Below are 21,691 nucleotides of genomic sequence, written 5' to 3' on the forward strand. Positions count from 1 at the left end.
GAGACGGTAAGTATACACGATAAGTATAGCGCGCGGTGAGGACCGTACCCGGAGGCGGTGGTAGAGACCGGCGGCGGACCGCGCACGAAGGCAGTGGTAGGGACCGGCGGCGGACTGCACCCGGAGGCGACGGTAGGAACCGGTGGCGGTAGCAGCGGTGGACTTCGCCCGACAGCTACTAACCCCGCGTGACGTCATCGCCGCGACACGAACGTAATTTTCCGCACATCTCGCGTTATGTAGTTTCCTGCGACGTAATTTCCCCGCATATCTCACATTCATTGATATCCTTGTTCCTTGCACCAACCTCCCCTTTTCCGCAACGTCATCCTTGCGACGTCACCCTTTGTGATCTCATTCTCCTTGTCTTGTGATGTCACTTCCTGTGATGTCATCCTCCTCACATAGTGACGTCATCCACTGTGATGTCATATTCCTCCTCCGCTCCCCGGGATGTCATCGCCCAGTGACATTACCCCTTGCGACGTCATTCTCTTCCCTCTCCTCCGTGACATCGCCCCCCTTCCCGCCGCGGATACCCCTCCCCCTTCTGGCACCTTAATCCCTCTTCCCCCTCGGAATCCATTAGAACTGGCCTATCTTTGCTACTGATATAATTTATTCAGTCGTTTCAACATGGCAGCAACATTAACAATCAATGTGGAAAAATTAATAAAAATTCAACTCGTGGTTCAATTTATTCAATATTTCAATGTTGCAGCAACATTAATAATCAATGTATAGAGATTCAATATAAATACAGCATTGATAAAACATTGACGTTTCAACATTGCAACATCTCAACAATTTTCTTTCAACATTCTGTGCTGTATGGGTATACTATATATGTACTTGCATATATATCATACTTCATTGAAACTGCGCGCCGAATTAGTTTTCCGAACATATAAACGCAATAAAACTACTGTAGTAATATCATGAATTAAATTGACAAGCAATTTTTTTAATGCTCTATGAGGCATCATATTAAAAAGATGTTAATATGCTGAAAAACTATATATATTTTATTGCTAAAAATATTACCTTGGCCAGGAGTTGAACTCGAATCTCTTATATTTCGTACGAGAGTTCTGAGACTTTAGACTACCAAAATCTTAATAATATTCTTTGCAATAATCAATATATATAAGGAAACATCTTTCTTTCAGGTACGTAAACGCTTTTAACACTTGTGCAATCATTTCATCTTTGATGTTTATCAAAAAGCATAAGTGATGATCGCGAGAATTATAAGCATCAAGTGGAACGCTTAATAAAACATAAAAAGCATCATCATTGTTTTTTAAAATATTTTTAATACCTCCAGTATATAAATATATGTGGTATTTCTCGCACGGAATGCAAGAGATCCGGGTTCGACTCCCGGCCGAGGCAATATTTTTTCGCAATAAGTTTATTTACAGTTTTTTAAGATTAATTTGGGGAATTTTGGGGGAGATTATTACATTTCGGATTAATTGCGTTAATGTCGACAACCATATCGACACGTAATTATTATTTCTGAAATTAATTCATTCGTTTGAATAATATATATATTAGTTCAACATCTTAATACTTAGACCGTAGTGGCGCTTCGGATTGTAATGATATGTGGTATTTATTTAAAAAATTTTATATAATCATCTTTTCAGATTTAAATCTAAGAATTTTAAAGACGAATTTTCCCATGATTTTGATGTTTTCCCAAAATAGGTGATATACCATTCGAATCCGCTTGAGTAGCTGTTTAATATTATATATGTACATCTCAGAACTTTCTCATTTTGGCCGAAAAACGGCTCTAATTTAACATCCTCCTTTACGACTATTCAGATTAGGAAATTGCCGAATATCGGACTTTCATATAAGGCACAAGCATGTGTCTGTCGAAGATCACGTTAAACTTTTTAATAAATTTATTGTAAATGCCAAGCCATTTCCATATTAACGTCCATATAACACGCAAGACTACCATATATATCTCTTATGGGCCATGTCAGTTTTTGTTGGTGGTTTGGCAAAGTTGTAGCAAAATATCATAGCGCTGTTGAGGACATTCCTACAAAAGATTTCATTTTATAATTGAACCAAACTTGTAAAATTTGAAAAAGTTTATGTATTTTTTTTTAGAACTCTATAAATTTAACAAATTATGAGTTATCTCAAAAATATGTTCCGATGGCCTATTAAAAGAAAACAAGTACATATAATATTTACAGAAAATTTTTATTGCTCTTTAGAGTATACACTTTCACGATTTTGTTACATAGTTGCCGTCATTGTTGATGCATTTATTAGAGTGGGGTATCAGGCGTTATTTCTTTTCGTTGGAATGTTGCTGTGTATGAAATTTCTTGGAATTGCAGAGAGAGAAAGAGAGAGAGAGAGAGAGAGAGAGAGAGAGAGAGAGATGTAATAATGAATCGTCAGTTCTCTCAAATTGTCTCTTCAACTATACGCATCAAATCGTCATTAATCAGAGACGGTCGTTCGTTCTGTTCATTGTTGTGTACATTTTCGCATATTTCGTTGAAAAGTCGCACTCATCTTGGTATTTGAATTGAATCATTCATTGTTCTCTATATATTTCACAAATTTAACAGTGAATTTCTGCCGCATTAATGTTCCCCGCATTTAAGAAACATTTAAGATTACTGTTTTTTACAAACAGTAGGCGTCGCGATTTGTTTAAACATTATAAACATGCACTACAATGCGTATGCACTGAATTAATAATTGAAAATCGCTTCAATCTCTTATCAATAAATCAACAAACTCGACACGCATGCACAACGAGACACCGTTGCGGCGGTAAAATTTAAATGAAACTTATTATCCAGATCAGTGCTCAATTTCTGAAATGCCGACTAATTTTCTTACTACTGCTTAATGCTCGATGGCCGAGCCGCCGGATCGTGTGCGGGCTTGTATCTCAAGAACATCGCATTATAAGGAATATACTGCGACCATTCAATTCCAGTAAATTATCATTAAAATATTTTCCTTTCTGCATAATTGTTAATTTCTCAATTAAATCAAACTTTCCATTATTAAAATATATATATATTTTGCAATATAATTGACAATAATTACAATATGATAAAATGTATGATGTGAATGTTAAAATAATAAATTAATTAATAAAATATATATTAAGAAGAGTTACATACTAAGTGAAAAAACAAAAATATAAGTGCCAAGCAAAATATATTAGTAAGTGCTAAAACAAATTAAAAGAAAATTAAATAGAAATGAATATAAAACAAACGGCGTTTCGATTCCGATCGGATCATTATCAATGTTAGATGTGTAAAACTTTTCAATAAATTAATAATATAAACATATTTGACAATAACAATGACCTATAACTAAAAATTACAAACTACGAAAATAAGTAGTATTTCTGAGGGATGTGGCCAGGTGAAAAACAGCTTTCATTTGGTGGACAAGCTAACGGAACGTTTCTTGATCCTAGCTATACTTTGGCATCTTTAGATTTGGTTTCACTATTTACAAATGTTTCCATAGAATTGGCGTTTGAGAGCATCGTAAAGAGATGGAGTCATATATTTAATACTACTATACCTTTAGACGAATTTCTTTTAGCCATACGCTTTGTCTTGAATTTAATTGTTTTTTTTTCTTTTAATAACGTATCCTATAAACTAATTTTTGGTACCCCAATAGGGTCTCCATTGTCCCCTGTAATAGCTGAAGTAGTACAAGATTTTGAGTCTTTTGCTTTAGAAAGTTTACCATTGCAATCTTTATTCTATTACAGATGTGGATGATATTATTCTGGTGGCTCCTTCTGTTATTTTGAACGATGTTTAAAACGTTTTTAATTTTTTATATCCCCGATTATATGTAGTTCACCATGAAAGTTGAGACCAATGATAAATTGAATTTTTTATACATCACCATCATTGTTGACAATAACTCAATTATTTTTGGTAAGCATAAAAAAACCGACTTTCTCGGGAAGATTTCTTAACTTCCACTTTCATCATCCATTGTGTCAAAAGAGATGTTGGATGTTGTAGAATGCGTTGTCATGGATGCAGTAGACTGAATTATATTGTTGTTTCATCCTGTTTTCGAGAAAAAAAATCTTATTGAGATTATAATATATTTTTACAAAAATGTTATCCACTTCATTTCATCTTCTCCACTAATAAGATTGAATTATCATATTCATAGGAACAACAGTACACAAAATTCTTACGCTCTTAACAATAATATTCGTGCTAAAAAGTTGTTTACCATCTCTTATACTAAGTCTCTCTCCGAAAGCTTTAGGTTGGTTGGAAAATGAACTGTGATTTGACTTATTCCATTCTGAATACCCTAAAAAATCACATTAAAAAGGGCAAAGAACTTTCTCTCTAATTAGGAAGTTGTTTACAAAATATTTTGTGTAGATTGCTAGTTACGTTGGGCAAACCAAGAGAAAGCTAAAAACCAAACTACAAGAATATATGTCTGATATAAAGAAAAAAACGGGATCGCCATCAGTCATTATGAACCATCGAGTGAATTGTAACCATGAATTTGACTGGGATAAAGTGAGAATTCTTGATAGAGAACCTTTCTATAATAAACGCTTGATATCGGAAATGGTTCATATAAAGGAGAGCAAAAACAGAATCTAAATAAGCAAAACATGAATCTTATCTTCCTATTATTCAGTCTCTTTCTCCTTCTTAACTTTCTTTTTTCCCCCTCTTAATTGTTACCCTTTCTCCTTTATTTCGTATCCCCTTCTTTGTGCTTCTTACTTCTTATCAGTTTTTCTCATTACCGTTTTGGATATCAAGGAAGTTCCATCGCAAATTGCTTATTTATCTTATTGTTGTACATATATCGATACACTGTTTGTATTTTCAGTTTTATATCTTTTGTTCTACCGATAATTTTATATTTTGACTGATAATATTTTATTTAACATTGGAACTAATTTTAAGGTATTTATTTTAAGATTTTTTTCCTTTTTTATATGAGCTCTTTATCAACGAATATTTTTTCAGACAATATATTATTTTAACAGACTGATTGCTTTTTGAATTTCATACAACCGATCAAATTTTATTCAAATCATCAAATTTTATACAACCGATATTACATTTTTTCACATTCTGACTGATAATACTTAGTATTGAAAATATTTTGAAGATATTTATATTAATGATTTTTTTTTAAGCCTTTTATTAACGAACATTCCTTATTTTATACTTTCTATTGTTATTTTGACAGACTGTTTTATTAACTATTTTTCATCAAAATGAACTTTATATATTAATCAATTTATTGCGACATGTCTATAGCGAGTTTTCTCTGTATCATCTTGCGCACAATTACAAAGATGATCTCTATTGGATACAACAGCAATATTTTTAATATTGTTGCGATAATCATAGTAGGTTGTTTTACTATCTTTTTGTACATCCAGCTGAAATCAGTACAATTAAAAAAGTTTTTATTTTCGTAATTTTTAGTTATAAGTTGTTATTTCAAATATGTTTATGTTATTAATTTATTAAAAGTTTTTACATGTCTAACATTGATAATGACTCGATCGGAGTCAAAACGCCGTTTGTTTTATATTCATTTCTATAATTTTTGTTTTAACGCTTACTAATATATTTTGCTTAGCACTTTTTTGTGTTTTCACTTGGTTTGTAATCCTTTTTAATATATTTAATTATAATATGATAATTGTAATGTGAACAATAATTTTTGATATTATCTTTGAAATTCTATTATTGATGCGTCTTTTAAGTGCATTCAGATTTATTCCATTAAAAAAAAATACAAAAAAATGATCAAACATATGAAGCGGTAAAGTAAAATTCTATATTATAGAATATTACATTCTGTGGCACAAAAGCGTGGTCAGAAGTTCTTTCAAAGAAACCGAGTGTATTATAAAAATATTAAAGTAATATTTTAAAAGTACATTACATTCACTAAAATGCATTTACTTATTAGTATGATGTCCAATTACCATTATTAAGAAAATAACAATTACGTAAGAAGGGAAGTATTTTTACTGATAATTTGCTGAAAAGTACGATCGCAGTATTTTTTATACTGCGACGCTCCTGAGATACACGTCCACGCGCGATTCGACGGTTTGGCCATCGAACGTTGAATGGTAGTGGGGAAAAAGTAAGCAAATCAGCCCGAAATATGCAATTAATTTCGAGCACTGATTCGGATAATAAGTTCCGAGCACTGATCTAAATAGTATTGAATACATTATGTGATATTAAAATTTTTCACTAAGATTTTTTTCGAAAAATAATAGAAAATTGTTGCATGTACTATTTTTTATAAACAATCTTCTGCCGAAGTGTCATTTAATCTTCAGTTTTGTTTCATTAAAAATATATTTACCTGATTGACTCAACGCTCTTATCAATCATCGGTGTTACGTTGTGGTCCCACTTTGATGGGATGTACGACTTATCCTTAGGGAAGCCGCCCCCTTTAATGTAATATTTATCCATCAATGGTAATATAGGCTGTCTGATGATCAAACGGGATAGAATCCATTGCACCTTGGAGGAAGATACAATGTTATCTTGCGGAAATCCATTCAGTAGCGCTTTAGCTGTCAAAGTGTGCATGGTAGGTACACCCTGGATATTGCCGCGTTTTCCATGCGCTATAATTTTTTAATATCACGTTTATAGTACATTGATAGTTAAATATATTCGTATAAATTATTCAAATACTTATTATTATTGTTTAAATAAAAAATATTTATTATTACTAGAATCGTTTAACTCTTCATGGTCACTAGTGTAGGATTTGAGATAGAATATATTTATTCTCTCGGTGATATTTTATAACGCGAACATAAATAAACGTACACAACTCTAAGTGACAGAACTGAGTTCAACGCAATATACTTTCTAAACGGATCATAAACACAACAATGGCCTCCTCTCGCTACGCGCGCAATTGATTTTTCTCGGCCCAGTCACGCTTACTCGCGACATTCGCGTCCTCTATGAGGTATCAGTTGAACGATTTTCACAAAATCTGGGATAATTTCCCACATTCGGCCATTTTGATTAATCATGCGTCTTGTATGATACAATACAAACTTAAACTCAAATTTAATTATGTTTACATACGTATAATAAACACAAATAATTTTATAAAATTTAGATTTATCGTATACTTTAGATTTAATTTTACTCATATTTGATGTTACTTATATTTAATGTTGCTTATACTTAATGTTATTTATATCTTAATATTTATCAGGGATTGATATATTCTCCACAAGTAGATGTATGTATTAAGTCCTTCGTGCTCACCCACTCTAACAACTCGTATGTATCGTTCGGTTTAGTTTCTTGAATGCGATATGGACCTAAGTATTTCACTCGTAATTTCTTACCTGAACCTGAGTTCGCTTTATAGTCACTAAATCATCTACGTTGTATTTACTCGCAGGTTTACGTCTTACAATTTTCAGATTGTACCTTAAGGATCTGTTTTTTCGCTCTATTTCTTAACTCATCGCGCTCTACTTCAAATTGAGGTTGAACTTGAAAGGTTCTGTTCTCCTATTTCGCGTAATTTGAGTTTCTTCGCGCATCTTCACTTCAAATAATAAGTCAAAAGGTAGTATTGATGCTGCGGTGATAGATAAAATTTAATATTCGTTGTAATTTTCCGACGTGTTTGAATTATTTACTAGGATTCTCGATTGTTAACTTGAACAGAACGATATAATTGTTCTATTCAGTCTTTCGACCTATCCATTCGCTCCAGACAATCCAGTTGTAATCGTCACATGAGTATAATCGCAATAACTTTACAATAATCGCTAAACTCTTTGGACGTAAACGCCATTCCTCTATCAGTTACAATCTGTTTGGGATTTCCAAATATCTGTTTTTGCGCATCTAATTTATTTATAACTTCATAAGTAGTAGTACTCTTAGTTGGATAAAGCCAAACGAATTTGGTAAAGCTGTCTATAATGGCCAATATGTAATTATTAGGTGTACAAAGTTTCCGCCGTTTTTTATCAAAAATTAAGCATTTATTGTGAAAGAACGATACATAATGTTTTATTGATGTAAGTCAAAGTGTAAGTGCAAGTTCTTTTTGCGTTTGGCACGAATCTTCATTCAATAATGCTTCCAATTCTGCGTCTTCGTACATTTTCGGCCTTCCGCTATGTTCTTTGTCTTCGACGTCAAATTCACCGTTCTTAAATTTTTGAAACCATTCACGACAACTTCTCTCACTTAAGCCTCACCATATGTTTCTACAAACAATCGATGAACCTCAGCTGTAGATTTATTCAAATTAAAGAAATAAATCAAAAGTTCCCGCAAATGACGCTTATTCGACTCAAAACTCGGCATTTTCGCACAAAAAAAATGTATGATGCTGATACAAAATCGCTAGTATTTCAAGATTATGTTGTTGACAGATGTCCAACCTTACGATATAATGTTTTACATCAGACAATTTGAATCATAGCTTGCTAGTGGCGCAGTCTTTGGTCAAACGGCGGAAATTTATTTGTACACCTAATATAATTTTGGCTAGTTGTCTCTAAAGAACCTGAATGATCCGCATGGTAAGTGTGTGTCTGGTTTTGGCAAAGGATGTAAGTATCCCTCACGTTTATCCTTTTTACGATTCGACAAAATATATGGTACGCAACTTGCTATGTATTTTTCTATTTTATGATTTAAATCACGAATATAACACTCTTGGGAAATAATTTCTTCGGTTCGCTTCGCAGCATAATGCCCTTTTTCATGTATCGAATGAATAATGTCTGTTTCTAACGAATTGGGTATTATAAATAAGTCTCGGCCGTCTTGGAATTTATAAAGCACACCGTTGTTTAATTGATAATTATCATACGTCTTATCTCTAGCGATCTCTATCAGAGCTTTAATTTCATGATCCTGCTTCTGCTGAATTTTAATTTGTTCCGAAATTGATTGACCCATTATTGTCATCATCGGATGCCTACTTAATGCATCGACATGTTTCATGCGCGTGCCCGATCTATGTTAAATGCTATAATCATAGTCCTCTAAAAGGAAAACCCATCTAGCTATACGCGTAGTCAAGTCCTTCTTACTCATGCGTTGGAACGCCGATGTAATTACGTACAGTCAGTAATTATCTTAAATCGCAATCCTAACAAATACATGCGGAATTTCTTGAGTGCTTCTATGACTAACATTTCTAACTCATAGCTAGTGTAATTTCTTTCTTCGTTTTTCATCTTCCTACTCATAATACGCAGGATGTAACAAACCATCCTCCGGTAAATGCTAATAAAACGGCCCCGTATCCGTCTACGCTCGCATCAGTGTGCAGTTCTGTGTCATGTCGTGGCTGGTATATTTTCAAAACTAATTTTTGCGTTAGTATTGTCTTTAATTGTATAAATGCACTTTCCGCTCTATCGGCAAAATCAAACGGTCACTTCTTTCTAGCATATCAGTTAGTGGTTGTTCGAGAGCGAATCAGAGCGAGAGCGCTGACGTGAAATTTTAAGTGATACGGCGTTTAGTTGTATTTCGCTTCAATTCAATAATATTCTTTGCGAATCAAACTCGGCGGTTTTCTTTGCGAATCAAACGCGGCGGTTTTCTAGCGGCGGAGCGTCTCCTTGGCGGTGCACTGATAGCGAAGCGTTGACTCAAAACGGCGGAAAACTAAGAGCTATTGCTTCTCGGGTTCCCCTTTTATGCTCCTTTGAGAACAAAGGCTTCCCTTTGCATTCGCCTATGAGATTTTTGCAAATTGAAAAATTTGAAGTGATCCTCTGTTTCGGGTGGCGATTGGCGATTTCGAGCGCAACGGCCAAGCGGCACGCTATTGCCATGCGCCCGTTAAATCTGGATTCTTGATTGGGATGAACGCATATTACGCGTTTTGCGTCACGCGATCGCGCGTGCGCCGCGACCGATCCGAGTTGGTTCGCCGTTATAGCGGTTGAGATCTGCGTACGTGCGACGTGCGGCTTAGCTTATTGTTTTTTGACTTTATCGACGAGGTGATAGCCGAGTTTATGTTTTGGAAACTTCTAAAGACGCTTGAGATCCTTCTAGAAGCTTTCGATCCGAATGTCGCACGAACGCCAAATATGGAAATTATGTACATGTTGGCCGTATCTCGAACAGTGGTTTAGTTATTACTAAATAAAACGGAATAAATTTTCTAGAATAGTCTGACACTCTTAAATAGCTTTGAAGGTTTTTTTAATCCTTTCGGCTTAGGAAAATCAATTACTGCTTTTATTTTCTCCGGTGAAGGGTATATTTTACCGTTTTTTATCACATGACCTAAAAATTCTATGGACTTCTTCATAAACTGGCATTTTTAAAAATTAATTATCAAACCGTATTCGCTAGCACATGTTAATATTAATCGTAACCGATCCAAAGCCTCTCACACTAATGAATCAAAATTTTTTGGAGTCTCGTGTGATGTCAACATCTCTGTGCTGTCAATATATCTGCTCGCCGCTTCGTTCAGATTTCGCCCTACTGCTCAATTTTCCGCTTTCTCGCTTGTGACAAGCGCTTGTATTTAATAGTTCACTGTATATTTTCACGTCTTATTGCAACTGTAGGTGCTTATTGTAATATCTCATTTTTTTTAACTGTTGGCGAATGCTGGTCAGCGGGCAGAAATGTATTTCTGTAAGTGAATAATATGACTTTCGCATCTCGTTATTTTGTTAGTGTGTTTGTATTGCGTTAATTTTACGTGCTTTTTCATTATCTATCTGAAGTATTCTATTATTATGTAATAATTCCATAATCATGTCATAATTCTATAATCAAACTTAGCCGTTATATCGTTATTGATATTTGTCATTCATTTCCTTTTGTTTGAAGGACGATCGAAGATATAAATAATTATTCTGTTAAAATACTACGTGCCTTGTGGATCCTACGCGTAAACATGTTTCTTAATACTATTTCTAATATCGTTTATTCAAATATGAGTCAGTCGACATGCAGCAAATTACATGAAATAAATACTTTATTTCGCGTAAGTATCCATGCGCTTTCTATGATGCTGAGCAACAGTATGCGCTTCTCTCATGCTCGCTTTCCTATTATTGCAACTGAAGGTGGATCATCGTTACCCCCGATTGGAACTACTGCTGCCTCCTCAGCTGGTGGTGTCACCGCCGCCTTTTCTCTCGCCTCTACCTAACAAGATGCAATGCGGTTTCTTTTTTCTCAGATGTCTTCTGATCTGATTTCATCAGCTCTTTTTGAAGTTAAGTCCTCCTTGTATACTTTAACATCTATCTCCTTATTAAAATCTATCTCCTTATTAAAACACAGAATTGTTTGTATTAAGTACAGTCTTAGTCTTTTAGATTGACTTGAACCAGTGTTGAAGACTTTTAATGCTAAAATGATTGAGTTTGATGGTATACGTTTCGGAGACGTCGAAGGTGCGACGAATCGACTGACGGCGGTAACGACTGCCGATCTGATTGCTATGGCTGTAAGGCAAGTCAGGAGAAGCGCTGCATTAAACTTGAGGCGCTTTCTGAGGGGGAGGCGCTTTTTGATCATGTGATCTCTGCCGATGATTCTCGTGCCCTGGCGGATGGACTGCCTGCTAATTTTGAGCGCATAGTCAATGAGCAGAGAAACCATGAGTTCATTGTCTGCCAAAGATCCCTTCAGAAAATTGCATTGAATTGTATCAAGAACATCCTCTTTTGAAGTATTGGTGTCTCCATCTGATAGTACAAGCTTTCAGGATTCCTGGCAAGCACTTGTTCTCATCTCTACTTATTGTCAAATTCACGACAATAGCGAGGCGCAATGATCGCCAGGGCTTATCGAAAGAGTGAATTGGATGCATTTGATATCTGCAGCTTCTTTCCGGCTGGTAGGATCTCTCTTCTTAAGCGGGTTACAACATCCGAGTGACGCACTTTTGCTGAAGTTCGTTGACTGGTAGCTGCGCATGGCATGAAACGTGATGAGGAGGGGTAATACATATTTTTGTGTTAGGGATAATACTCCCTCGTTACATCTTCCCGGAATTATTTTTCTCTGTCCTCAAGACCATTGTCCGCTCCCTCTCATCCCACTTCTCTGTTCTCGCTACTTACGTCTGGTGTACGTGGAACGTGTCTCTCCGTTTCAGTTTTCGCGTTCGGAGACAAATAGCTCTCGCAATAGTAAATTGCGTGTTGCACATATTAACATCAGGTCGCTCATTTCACATATTGCATTAGTAAGGGACGTTATCGCCTTTCACCGTTTGGATGTTCTGGCTGTCGGGGAGACAGGTTGCGGAATTCGGTCGACTCTAGATCTGTTGATATTGATAACTATATACTCGGACAGATCCACAGGCCGTTGTGAGGGCGGTGTACATCTAAAAGTTTCTCCAATTCTCTCCAATTGGCTTATGCGTCCAGCCGGTGGGTACTCTCGTTGATATCATTGCCGAATCCCTTCATCTTGTCCACGGTCGGATGGCGGTCGTCTGCATATACCGCCCCCCTGGCTCATCGCTTTCTGATTTGTATTATATTGAATCATGCCTACCCTGTGCGGCATATATATTCGACGCGATTGTGTGTTTGAGCGATTTAATGTCAACATACTCGGTCAAATAGATTATGAACTCTTGTTTGATATCACGTCGCTGTTTTCTTTAAGGCAACTAATTAATGTTTGCTTTAAGGCAATTAATTAACGCTTAATATGTAATTCGGCAACCATCATAGATCTTATTTTTGTCTCGTCGAGTATTAATATGGTTGAGTCAGCGATGCGGTCAGTGTAAGTGATCATTTTATTATCTATGCGATGCTAGCTATTCCGCGTCGCAATACGATAGTGTATATCTCTGTCGCATAATATTCACGCAATCATCTGAGGATATCGAGCATGAGCTAGGGCTGATAGATTGATCTTCTTTATATGCGGCGTCGCCATATATATTGATGAGATGATCTCTCATTTTATTGCCTCTCTCATTGCTGTATTTGACCGACTCGCCCCAATTACTTATAGACATATTCCTCGTCCCCCTGTGCCGTGGCTAAATGGTGCAGTTTGAAGGCTCATTGAACTGAAGACATGTGCCCTTCTCAAGTACAGGCAAATACAGTCTCCTACTGACAGCGTTATAGAGATCAGCGGAATAATGTGAATAGTGCTGTTCGTCGCAAGAAGAAGTCCTTCTTCTCTACTTCTCTCGCATCTAATTCCTCGCTCCAATTCTGGAGAAATCTCAGTGGTACAGTCCTCCTCTACTACTATACCTTTGCATCTTAGAAATCCCTCTCCTGAATAATCATTTTGTTGATGCTCTATCTTCTTCATCTTATTCTTCTAATTTTCTTACTTTCTTTCCTCATTTTTCCTTCAACTTTGCTCCAATCATACCCGGCTTCTTTCCCTCCTCCTGGAAATGCTCAATTGTTCTTCCCATTTGTAACTCCTCCTCTCCCTTGTATTTCCGTCCTATCCCGCTCTCTTATTTCCTCTCAAAGCTGCTTGAACATATCTGCTTCTCACAACTGAATGTCTTTATCTCAAATTTTAATATTATCTCCTCCTGTCAGTTAGTCTTCGTAGATCTCACAGCACAACGACGGAATTACTTCACATCTCTGACATCGTGTTTCAAAATTTTGACAGTGGTCACTTTACTTCTATCGTTGCGCTGAATTTCACAAAGGCTATTGATACCGTCAACCATGATCTACTTTTAAACTCAAGCGGTCTCTATCCCATTCAGCCCTTTCGCTAATCTGATCTTTTCTTATAAATCACGTAGCAAGTTTTCATATATAATTCTTTTTCTATTTTCTTCTCTGCTCGTATCGTGTTCTCTGGTGAATCTCAGGATCCATTCTCGGTTCTTTACTTTTTAGTATTTTCGTCTCTGATTTGTCTGATTATTTCTCTGTCTGATTATTTCCTCCGAATTCTTTATATATGTAGATGACATAATTCTTCTCAAATCCTTTCATCTACTCGATGCTTTAGCAGCCTGTTCTGCTTTGAATAAAGATCTAAAATCTATTGCCGAATGTTCCATTAATAATACGCTGCATCTAAATCTTTCTAAATCATCCTTGCTAATTGTCGGTTCTTTAAGGTTATTGTCCCGTATTGTTCAGTATTGTTCTAAATTTCGTTCCTCGCTTTTCCTTTATTATTAATTCTTGGTGTTAATTCTACATGGATATTCGAGTCACATGAGTCAAGTTTTGTTTACGCTCGTCTACATCTTTTTTATCCCCTTCGCCACATCCTTTCTTGCTCTCAAAAACTCCTTACTTTTCAATTACTCGTTACTTCTTTATTTGATTACGTTGATATCCACATTCCGATTCTTAATCAACAACTGGTAAATCGTATACAGCGTATCCAAAATTCTTGCCTCCGCTTTCTTATTGCATTCGTAAATACGAACCATATATCTCCGTATTACCAGAGATCTGGTTAGCTTAGGATGTGGCAACGTTTTATACTCCACCTGTGTTATCTCGTATTTTCTCTTCTTCGCTAAATATACTCCTCTATGGTATATCGCGTCTGCGACACGTCCTTCAGTTGAACTTTGAGCTTCATTCCACTATTAACTCTATTGTCACCTGATATCAAGATTATTTATCTTTTTTCATACATCGTTCCATTAAGTTTCGTGCCGCTTTCTTTTATACCTCAGTCAAATATTTCAAGTCTTTTCCTGTAGCAATAAAAAGTTCTCCCTCTCTGTCTCCTTCTTTCGTTCCGCTGCCCCATGTCTCATCGTGTCATTCACAGTTTTTAAACGGGATATAATCGGTATGTGTGCGCGTGCATGCGCGCGTGTGTGTCTAACCAAGCTACTATAATCTTGTATTACATCATATTTTATGCCTATTCATCATATCTATTACTCTACTTGTAATCTTTTCATAAAGCTTTGTAATAAAGTAAATTAAATTAAATTAAATTAAATTAATATAAAATGACTCGAGCAACTCCATATAACCGAAGTTTTCAGAAATATCTCAGAAATGTTTCAACTGAAAAGTGAAACATTTCATAAAAGTTGCGAAATATCTGCATAACTCTAGAATAGCAAAATTTTTCTTACTGAAAGATAACTGAAAGGTAGATGAAACCTTGCTGAAAGGTAGCTGAAGTGCAGTATCGAAATGTATCTAGGTAAAAGTATCTAGATACAGTATCTAGATACTTTAGCTGTACCTAACAATAAGTGCATTAGATCCTTACAAGCGGAGATACCTGTATCCGTATCTAGTTAATTTTTAGTATGGTATCTTTTAAATTTTAGATACATAATAACATAAGTAGGTATTTATACATTTTATTTTATGTCATATTAGAAACTTAACTTTTGATTATTGAACTACATATCATCTTTCTTCTCTAATTCTTTGTACAAGTGCTTTCATTTGCTTTACCGCCTGGGAGAAAAAAAGCTTTATAAAATTATGTAGTATCATATTAGTTATATATAAAATTGTATAAAATTATATGTAATTATACAGGGTATCCCCGATCTATAGGATCGCTTTTCATGAGCTGGTACAGCGAACTGAATTGAATCGAAAAGATCTTTATCATTTACAAGCGACCGCGTTCGATGGACGTATGCTTGATGGTAATCCGCGCAGGATATGTGCTTATTTAGTAATATTTAAAAATTAATATCTAAAATCTTGCAAGAATTGTAAAATGGTAAAAGACCAACTCAGTTCAGTTCCAATCTACTTGCTAGCGAGAAATGATATCGGGAACATATTATACAGGGTGATTCAAAACAAACTTCTATCCTTAAAATGTCATATTCTCGAGTTAATTCTGAGACGATTTTTCCTCTTCGAAAATTTTGTCCGATGCTTAGTTTTTAGAATTAAGAGAAATAATTAGCAAATCACGGGTCAAATACAAGAGATAGACAGGGACGATGCAACTGACCGTTAGACGCGAGTGCTTACGCGAGACGATTGCTACAATCAACTTGATGGTTTCACACAATAATACGCGCAATATACAATAATATACATTAGTACATTTTTGAAAAAGAAATATCGTCTCAAATTAGGAATGCAAGATTCTCTCTCTCTTTCTATCTCTTTCACTCTCTCACTCATTCACTCATTCACTCGCTCACTCTCTTACTCAGTCACTCACTCACTCACTCTCTTACTCAGTCACTCACTCTGTTATTACTTATCATGTCAAGATGATTTAATAATTTCAAATTTCTATGGGAAAGGCCGGAATTAACTTTCCGATAGAATTCCAAACAGTGAACTTCCAAACAATTAAATGTTTCTTTTAAAAAATTTAAATAATCACGCACAACACTAACTGTATACATACTCGATCCATTATTCATTCGTTTAAGAAAATGAGAAATTTATTAATGAAATTGAATTAATCACTATCAATCACTGCCGATTAATTATTTTCATGTCATCGCTCTCTCTTTGATTCGCTCTCGCACAAAATATTTTCGCGTTTTTTCAGATATTTATGAGCGGTTTATAAAACGTTGTTTCATTAAGTTATTTTTGATTTTATTATTTGCTAGTATCTGCTACTTCTTAATCATAAAGTTACATTGTCCGGATCATTTCGAGATCTTGCCTTCATTGACTGGATCATTTCGACATCTTGCTTCATTAGTCGGATTATTTCAAGATCTTGTATCCTCTTCGAGGATATATGAGTTATTTATATGAGGTATTGGAGTGTATGGGTTTAGGATATAGGGATTGGGGGTTCAAGTAACTTTGGTTTATTCATGGTTTTAATTCTACGTAGATAAGAATTTATAATCTGTGTTATTTTATTTGCGATGTAAATTGTGTAATTTTCAATCTTCTTACTACGTGTATCTCATAAATGTGACGAGATATGAATTTTCAGGAAATAGATTTTGTTTCAGCACTTCAGAATATGTAGGAAGCAATTGGTCTTCCTTCCGGAACAAAATGCTTTTTTTATTTTGAGGTCCTGTGTTATTATTTACATTATCCAAGAATTCTATTTGTTCCTAAAAACATGCGACAACATCGTGCGAGACCCATATAGAAAATCTGTCCGAAATCACATACTCTTATTGGTCATTATTTATTTACTTTATTCAAGAATTCTGCTTGTCGAAAATATATTTTTCATTCGTTCTTTAAGTTCATTTGATACATATTTTCTACAGATTTTATTGTAAAAGAGATTTCGAAAAATCTCAAAATACATATCTTGAAATTGCGTAAGAAATATATTGAAGACCTATCATATTCCTCATTGGTCAATATTTTTTCTTGTATTTTACGCATTTTAAAGTTTGTTTATTCTATTTTGTGGGAATTATCCCTGACGAAGTTTATAAAGTAAAATGTTTTAGAGTTAACGTAAAAGAAATTGTAAAAAAATAAGCCTTTCTTTGACGCTCAAGTACCTCACGGAAAATGATGGCTCTGATATGTTATAGTGCATATACAGGTTGTCATGAATATACGGCCTCACTCGTCCCGAGAAGGTAGAGCTGACTAAACTGAGTAGAAAAGTTCTCTACTATTTTGCAATGCTCGCAATAATTAACGAGATATTAACGTTTAAAGAGGTATGACTCATCGAGTGCACGGGCCGCGAGGAGCGGGGATGGCCTAGAAGGCGTGTCCCGCTCACCGCCGCGAGCCTCTAAGCTCGAACGGCGCAGTGCGCCTGCCATACCTTCGGCAATAGTAGGTTGGGTGGATGCGCGTATTCGGCTATCTTTAAACGTTAATATCTCATTAATTATTGCGAGCATTGCAAAATAGTAGAGGACTTTTCTATTTAGTTTAGTCCGCTTTATCTGCTCGAGACGAGTGGGGCGTATATTCATGACACCCTGAATATGTGCAGGGAAGTTTGACCTTGCGCAAGCAATATTTAGAATATGAAACGCATCTTGATTTGCTCTAAAGTACAAGAAACTATGTAAAATGGAAACTTAAAAATGATTATTTCTCAAGATCAAATCATTTTTGAAAAAAAACTATTTCAAGATGTTATGAGTCTTGGATTGAAGAATAAAACGACACCCTTTGAAATCAATGATGGACCTAAAAACCCATCTTATTGACCCTTCTCCTTTATTATGTCAACATTATTGAGTATGGAAGAGCTCAATCATGCACGATCATTAAACATTACGTACGACACGTTAAATATTAAATTCGGTGAGTCGGACACTTCAAGGATTCTTATAAAAGAAAATTAGATTTTATTGAGTTGTTTTCAATAACGAACATCAACATACAAAAAAATGAATTCTTAAAGAAATACATAAATGCTTTAATCCAAAAATATTTTATACTTAGAACAGCGTCAAGAATAAACAATTTTCAATTAAGAATAAATTATTTGTCAAATGAAATAAATTTTATTCTTAATTCGAAATAAATTTCATTTGTATAAAAGAATAAAGCACTCGTTCTATAAAATATGCTAATATCTAAATATGCTTGTATTAGCATTATTTTTTCTTTAATGATCCCTTTTGTCAACTTATTTCAAACTCCAGTATGCTTCCAGTAATAGCAAGATGATAGAAACCAATATTGCAGTAAGTGACAATAGTTTTGTAAACGAAGTTTACAAGCCATATTTATAGAGCATTCTTCCTAATGTGCACGAGTTCCTAAGGAAAAACTGATTCAAACTTGGATTATATCCTCTATTAATGTAGCAAATGAAATGCTAAGACCATTTTATCAATACCTCCGTTATCCATATTGCAAATAAAGATGCAAACAGACAGTCAACCTCAATGCTGGCTGCACAGGCGGATCTGCGGCGAAAATCCGCCCGCATGTATAGGCAACCGTTTTTTCGTCGCCTCGCAGTAACAAAGCCGGCTGTTCGCATATCCCTATTTACAACATAACTGACAAAAACATTAGGACGAACTGAATATTTCATCCATTTTTAAAGATTGAATCACACTTAGAAGTATATTTCACGAATACAACAGTTTACTCACGAAACCATCGTCAATCGTCATTCACTGCACTTCCGAAATCTTGATGTTACTGAGAGGCCCTTATACATAGTTGTCGCCTGCTGGTGAATTTTCAAATTTATAATTCTTAATCCAAGAATAAATAGTTTTTAAATAATGCGATTGAGTTTGTTAAAACCATATAATGATTTTAGAAATAAGAATATAATTTTAAAAATAAAATACACTTTGCACAAATCTATTTATTATTGATGCTAGTGAACATTTGTAATTAAAGAGAACATTTTATACATAAAAGAAAGTAAATAGCAAAAGTAAAAATATACGTGAATCAGGAATTCATTTTTTTTGTGAAAGTATAATATACCGCACGGATAAGAGTGGATTTCAGCACTGTGATCTGATGATCATTATCTCAGCGGCCGCCGCGGTTGAAAATACAATACTACTGTAGTAAGAATCAAGCAGATCGCGGTGCCTGTAATCTTAAATTTATTGTCACATTTGTCGCGGATTGCCGATCTGCCATCACTCCTGATTGGTCGAAATCATAGATGAATAGGAGGAGGATCGGGCTACGTGAATTTTTGAGAACTCAGTCTTTCGAGAGAACGCAAAGAAGCAGCTTGTCATCGCGACGCGAGTTCTGTACTTTGAGGTTCAGTCTGTTCTTCGTACTTTATACAAACATTTCAACATTGCGACTCAGGGTAATAACTCTTAAACGTTGTCGCAAATTTTCATAAACACAGGGCACTTTAGCACCTAGGCGTATTTACGAAAAATGTCCGATCAGCACGATCCAGGACGCTCCCAGGCGCAAGTGATTAACAATAAGTGTTTTAGCACTATTAAGCGTTCGATAATATCTATATTGTGTACAATAAACTAATAAACAATATCAAAAACGAAAATACAGTGTTGATATTAATATCACATTGATGATATACAAACATAATGAATTTAAGTATTGTTTAAGTATCAATTAAAAATGTTTCATGAACTTTTAATATACAATGATAAATGTTACTCGTAACTGAAACATATTTAATGTACATGTTAATGAAATTAAATTAAAGTAAATTAAAATATATATACGTGTATTGAAATTTAATATACTTTTAATATATAGAGATAAATAATATTTCAATTCACTGTAAATTAAGTAAATTTTAATATTGGGTCATCTAAAAACCGCGGATACTTTTTAGATGACCCAATATATATTTTAAATTTTGGCGCCATAATTGTGCAACATACCCAACTGTTTTTACTGACTTCTAGACTGTTCTGGACACGCGCTTGTGTCACTTGTATTAAAGTTATGATCATCGTGCAAAGCTAAGTTTATTAGTACATATTGTGAAGTAAGTACAATGAAGTAAGTACAATGTAAGTATAATGTTGATTCTATTATACAATGAGTCGGTAGTTAATCTTATGTCGAATCCCGGTGAAGTTGGTCAACAGTCGACTTGTACGACTAAGACCATAATCGATTTTCTTAAATCTGGTCAAATTCGACTTTATTCCTTCTCATTAATCGAACTAAATGACTTGCTGTTAATTAATAGCTTGTAGATGTAAAAAATCATAATCATCTATGTAGGTTATGGCTGGTTAAAACTTGACATTTTTGACTACCGATTCATTGTAGAATCATTATACTCACATTGATGTACTTACATTCTTATACTCTTATACATATGTACACGATATATATCATATAGTGCATGCTTGTAATTCGCAGTGACTTTCTTGACACTGCGATATGCATGAAATCGCACGCACGCACGCACGCACGCACGCACGCACGCACGCACGCACGCACGCACGCACGCACGCACGCACGCACGCACGCACGCACGCACGCACGCACGCACGCACGCACGCACGCACGCACGCACGCACGCACGCACGCACGCACGCACGCACGCACGCACGCACGCACGCACGCACGCACGCACGCACGCACGCACGCACGCACGCACGCACGCACGCACGCACGCACGCACGCACGCACGCACGCACGCACGCACGCACGCACGCACGCACGCACGCACGCACGCACGCACGCACGCACGCACGCACGCACGCACGCACGCACGCACGCACGCACGCACGCACGCACGCACGCACGCACGCACGCACGCACGCACGCACGCACGCACGCACGCACGCACGCACGCACGCACGCACGCACGCACGCACGCACGCACGCACGCACGCACGCACGCACGCACGCACGCACGCACGCACGCACGCACGCACGCACGCACGCACGCACGAACGCAACTCTCTAAATCTGAGGATATGTTTTGATATAAACTGACAGTACTAAAAAATTGTTCCGCAATCACTACGTAGTGAGCTGCGACAGCGTTTAGTTTCCTCAATAACGTCATAAATGGTAGCCATATTGCCACTGCGGCTACTGCAGCTTTCGAAGTGAGGCAGTTACATTGCAATATGGCGTCTTAAAGAAGCACAATGCATAGAAATTTTCGATTCAGAAAATAAAAAAATATGTACAATATATATACAATATATATTTAAGTTCAAAAGATGCATATATATTCATTTTACTGAAAATGACTCTTAAATTTTACATCTGAGTATTCATTAATTGTGTCCATATAATTTTTAACATCAGGACGAACTGCTTGAATTGGTA

The 21,691-nt window shown here is 35.7% G+C and overlaps 1 protein-coding gene across 7 annotated transcripts in view; it reads right to left on the minus strand.

Moving 5' to 3' along the window:
* The window catches only part of CCHa1 (neuropeptide CCHamide 1), a 260,158-nt gene that overhangs the window by 11,750 nt on the left and 226,717 nt on the right, over positions 1–21,691 (minus strand). For 2 of the 7 annotated variants that reach the window (XR_015545541.1, XM_087407458.1), the window contains exon 4: positions 6,397–6,667. Coding sequence is in view for 5 of the 7 variants with exons in the window: in XM_087407458.1 (XP_087263584.1) it covers positions 6,397–6,667 (271 nt within the window). In the remaining 2 variants the exon portion in view is untranslated. The other 5 variants (XR_015545540.1, XM_087407457.1, XM_087407455.1 and 2 more) reach the window with 5 other exon arrangements.

The sequence above is a fragment of the Acromyrmex echinatior genome, chromosome 6, assembly GCF_024713525.1.
Source record: "Acromyrmex echinatior isolate Ae372 chromosome 6, ASM2471352v2, whole genome shotgun sequence".
NCBI classification, from domain to species: domain Eukaryota; kingdom Metazoa; phylum Arthropoda; class Insecta; order Hymenoptera; family Formicidae; genus Acromyrmex; species Acromyrmex echinatior.